The sequence below is a fragment of the Bombina bombina genome, chromosome 2 (assembly GCF_027579735.1).
Source record: "Bombina bombina isolate aBomBom1 chromosome 2, aBomBom1.pri, whole genome shotgun sequence".
Taxonomy (NCBI): domain Eukaryota; kingdom Metazoa; phylum Chordata; class Amphibia; order Anura; family Bombinatoridae; genus Bombina; species Bombina bombina.
The window spans coordinates 1,156,370,434-1,156,375,809 of record NC_069500.1 but is presented as its reverse complement, the minus strand read 5'-3'; the positions used below and the strand labels follow the sequence as shown (position 1 = coordinate 1,156,375,809).

At 32.3% G+C, this 5,376-nt stretch overlaps 1 protein-coding gene across 1 annotated transcript in view; it reads left to right on the top strand.

Moving 5' to 3' along the window:
- SCRG1 (stimulator of chondrogenesis 1) overlaps positions 1-4,926 on the top strand; it is a 100,770-nt gene extending 95,844 nt beyond the window's left edge. Inside the window, exon 3 of the mRNA XM_053700842.1 lies at positions 3,104-4,926. Coding sequence (XP_053556817.1) covers positions 3,104-3,161 — 58 coding nt within the window. The 3' untranslated portion in view covers positions 3,162-4,926. The remainder of the gene's footprint in view (positions 1-3,103) is intronic.
- The last annotated feature ends 450 nt before the right edge of the window (positions 4,927-5,376 follow it).

Below are 5,376 nucleotides of genomic sequence, written 5' to 3'. Positions count from 1 at the left end.
GTATATATGTCTGTAAATACATATATACACATATAAATACATAAATACATATGTACACATATATAGACATATATATATATATATATACACATATATATCCATCTTTAGGTATATGTATCTATCTCAATGTTAACCATTTGCCTGCCTTTTATCTAAGACCTGAGATCTCATATCTTTGAGCCCTTACAACTTTTTGTGCAATATTTGTTTAAATAATTTATATTAGATGGTGTAAATATGAGTGTAACTGTACTTTATAATGTATTGTTGATGTGTTTTGAGCAACTTTATTGTTTTGTGAAACAGTTAACCAGAGCTCTGAAGTTGCGGTAATCATTCTAGTGTAAATCATGATTGCACTCAAGCAATTGCCTCTACTTTCAACTTGTAATACCAGCGATAAACTCAACAAGTGCAAACCCCGCGATAAACCCCTTATCGCTTGCGCGCAAACATTTACGCGCCATTCGTAATCTGTCTCTCTATAGATAGCTCATAGGCTGTAATGATATGGCTGTAGAGCAGGTAGAATCCAAAGAAAGATAGAGGGAATATAGAAGGGGAATTCTTTCTAATTTTTTTTATTTTTCAGTCATTGGTTATAAGGGAATTTTGTCAGAAAATATAAAAATCTTTTGAATATAAAATAGTTTTGTTTTGTTTAAGGTACATTAAAATAGTTTCTTTATGTGCTGCATCTTTATGATGGCATTTAAAAGGTTTAGGGGCCAAATTATCAAGTTTCGAAGGCTCGCCGGATAACTTGTCCACCTGCTCTGAGGTGGCGGATAGAAATCAACACGAATTTAATACGATTGGGTTAATTGACACCCCCTGCTAGCGGCTGATTGGCCACAAATCTGCAGGGGGCAGTATTGCACAAGCAGTTCTTGTGAACTGCTTGTGCAATGATAAATGCCGACAGTGTACGCTGTCGGCATTTATTGATGTGCAGCGGACATGATACGCTACATCGTATCATGTTAGCTCGCACTTTGATAAATATGCCCCTTAGTCTTGATATTGTTTTTTTAATGGATGTTCCTGTGATGAAAAACAAACACCTTTTGATTTTAAATATCTAAGCATTTCTGGACATTAAAGGGACATTAAACACTTTGAGATGGTAATATAAAATGATAAATTGTATATAATAAAACAACTCTGAAATATACTTTCATTATTTATTTTGTCCTCTTTGCCTGTAATTCCATTCTGAAATTGTGAGCTTTTCAGTTCCTGTTAGAAATGGAAGTGCAGAACACTGTTAAATCCAGCACAACCATTGGCTGCACACTCTAGTGACCTATTTATAACTGTCCCTAATTGGCCACAACAGAGAAGGTAACACAAGTTACAACATGGCAGCTCATTATAGACACTAAAACTTTACACTTATTTTGTCACTTTTTAAACAACTAATGAAACTTTAAAAAATACATCTACATGTTACTCATGGACTAATCTTTTCTTTGAATGCATCATTCTATCTAGCATGTATTTAGTGTTTAATGTCCCTTTAACCAGCAAAAGTAAACTGGCTGCAGTCCTCTTCTCATGATTAAAGTGAAAGCCCTAAAATCATACATACACAATTAAATTAATAATATATGTAAAAACAAGGTAGGCAATTTTATCCAATTAATCTGTGGTAAAGTTTGCTTATCAGCCAGCGAGCTAAATGTGCATTTTGTTATTTCTGATATTTATAATTAAAGAGATAGTAAGGTCAAACTTTAAATGCACATAGATGAATTGACTCTTTGAATAGAAACATATATTTATATAATGCTTCTAGTAAATCACTGTTTTTATGGTAACATTTTACTCTGCACGTGCATGTGAAGCGTAGCTAGAAATTCTCAGTGCATCAGCATTTTAAATGCTGCAGCTGCCCAGAGCGCGAGTGGGACTCGTATCATAGTCAGCAATAAGCAAATTCAGTCATTACCAGATGGTACAAGCACCTTAGGCCCTCAGAGCAGGTGCTGTGTTTAACATGTGGGTGCACGGTGCATACTTAAATACACTTTTGAAACAGCTATAGCTTTTATTAGAAGCATTTTTACTAATACATGTATATGACAAAAATACTTATATTCAAAACTGAAAATGCATTCATGGGGATTCCAATATTGGCTACAATGTCCCTTTAACATAATCTAATTTTTATGCAAATGCATTTTTTAAATGTTTAGACAGTGCTCTTTGATTTGCATGACAAAAATGTTTAGCGTTTAGCATCCCTCTTTGTGGTTTTTTGTTTTCACCTTCATTTAGAATTATTTTCTATGTTTAAAATATGATTTTGCTTATTTTTTGTCTTAATTAATTATTTCTAGGAACAATGCTAATAAATGCTCTCTAGTTAGTCAAATCATTTTGTACAGCTGATCTACTAATGTACAATGTTGCTCAGTAAATGGACCAATTAGGTAACATAAGCATTGAAGATATTAGTATTACTGGAGAGTTCTTCTTAGTGTATATGTTTCACGAATATATGAGGATATTTTCATCCAGAGGTAGAAAACTGCATTCATTGAAGCCCCAGAGGCCCCTGCTTTTGGCAGTTCCCGCCAGGCTTCTTGGCTGAGAGCGGTGCTTGAGTGTCATTATATTCTCACAATGAAGCGCCTGTTCTGTTTCCGTCAAACACTAGCTTTTCAGAGTGTTAATAAGTAGACAAGTTTTATTCATACAGCTACAGCACTGCATTCATTTAAAGCCATCACTAAAAAAAACACACTCAAAGAAGTTCATTAAAGGTAAATTATTTACAATGAAAGTGCAATTAAATATTTTTAAACAATTTTTGTGTGAAAAAAAGCTATTTAAACTGAAACTACTAGAAAATTTGTTTTGTGCAAATTTGATTCCTTACTGTTTTTTTCTTACTGGCTGATAGGGACAACTCCCAAAGCTGTATTGGCTGACAGGGACAATCCTTTATTAATATTACAAAATGTAGGTATAATCAGCACAGGAAAATCTATTTTTTCAATGAATAAATACACTGATATACAATGAAAATGTTTAGATGAAAATACAGTCTAATTTCCACTTACTTATTGTGTTTTATTTCCTGTTTTGTTTTACTTAGAAATGTTTTCTTTGGACCAAAGATATCGTTTGTGATTCCTTGCAACAATCCTCAATAAATGAAGGCACAAATAACTGATTAAAGAAAATGGTGGATGAAGAAATTGTTAATGATCTTCCCCTTCCACACACAAAATAAAACTGCATTTACCAATGTTAGATTTTGAAAGCTAACGGGTTAATATGTTAATATCTTAAAGAAATACACTTGACGCACTTGTATGTTTCAAGAACACCTAAGCTGATCTCCCCATGCATCAAATAACATTGTGGAAGTACATAATTACATCACAATAGCATATCATATTTTATTGTGGTTATTGATAAATGTATGACATTAATGTTGTTGCATGTTTTTATATATGCTAACTTTGGATCTATAACATTAGCCACATAATTTAAAAGGGGTTGTAAGTAATGTACCACATGCTTTAGAAATATGTGCAATTGAGTTGGGAAATGAACATTAAACTAAAAATGTCATATTTATTTAAGGGAAAATGTTACAATCTTGCAATATGTATTACTTTTATTGCCTGCTTTTGCTGTAAAATACCTCTAAAAGTTTACTTGTTGCATTTCCCTCCAGAAATGCTGCAGGGCCTCCAATAAATGTAAGTAATGTGAAATTTAGCTCACCCTGCAACATTCTACTTGGTGATTGGTTAGCTCAAAGAAGAAGGTAATTTACATCTGTAAATAGGCTACAGCAAAGGAAATCAGAAATATGGACTCCACCATGTGTATCAAAGGGTAATCTTGATTTGCAAAATGTGACAACATTATATGATATAATTCACATTATATGCAATGCAGAGCTTAGTTGCTGATGAATGCTATTCATATATGAAAATATTGCTTTAATGTCCCTATAAAATTGTTTGAAATGCTATGGCCAACAATCATCCTTATATGGTCTATTTATAAAGGGCAGCACTCACTTTCTAATATATAACTATGTATTATATATAACTTCTTATATACTGTACATGATTACTTTGACAATAATTTAATATCTTCATCAGGTTCAATTATTTTAATAGATTGTTTTGGAAGTATGGAATTTTAAATTTGTAATGCAACTCAATTAAATTTTAAATGTTTATTTGAAAAATTATATACATTGAATGACCACTAAATATAATTTAAACAGCAATAAAAACAAACAAAATATACCTTAAGTGGTCATATTAAAGGGATAGTAAAGTCTAAATTAAACTTTAATGATTCAGATAGGGCATGTAATTTTAAACAACTTTCTAATTTACTTTTATCACCAAATTTGCTTTGTTCTCTTGTTATTTTTAGTTGAAAGCTAAACCTAGGTAGGCTCATATGCTAATTTATAAGCCATTGAATGCCACCTTTTTGCTGAATGCAATTGACAGTTTTTCACAGCTAGAGGGCATTAGTTCATGTGTTTCATATAGATAACATTGTGCTCATGTGTGTGAAGTTATTTAAGAGTCAGCACTAATTGCCTGAAATGCAAGTCTGTCAAATAATCTGATATAAGGAGGCAGTCAGCAGAAGCTTAGATACAAGGTAATTACAGAGGTTAAAAATATATTTCTATAACAGTGTTAGTTATGCAAAACTGGTGAATGGTAAATAAAGGCATTATCTATCTTTTTAGACAATAACATTTTTGGTGTTTAATATCCCTTTAAAGCATGTAAGAACATATATAACTTTAAACTCTTAATTTTTTTCAAATATTTTTAGAAAACATCCAATACATATAAATATTATCAAGCTCCTGTGTTATTCCTTTCATATCAATGCATCTAAAGCTTCACAATAAAGGAGCCATGTGGTTAACAACGAGTGTGCACTTATTCTAACTGGTTTTATTCAGTATTTTTCTCTGCCATATGAAACCTATATAGAATAAGGGCAGATTGGATACATTCAGAATTCCAGGGTACTAGTCTAAAAGCTGTACACACTGATGTCAAAATACAACTTGCATTATTCAGATACATTGCACAATTTTAAGAATACCTTTTTCATTTACTTCTTTATACAAATTTCACTTGGCTCCTTTCCATGGGAGCATACTGAGGTAAGCTCAGGAGTATGCACATGTATTGAGAAATATATAGATAACATTGGGATAGATGAATAGATGATCCTGAGGATGCCTTGTTGTAAAAGCAAGTTAGAAACTCATGGAACTTTGCCTCACCTACCATTTCTATCATTGCATTAGTGGCCATTCTTGCTATATATAGTTGCAGTGCCCAATACAGGATGTCTCACACATGACAAAAC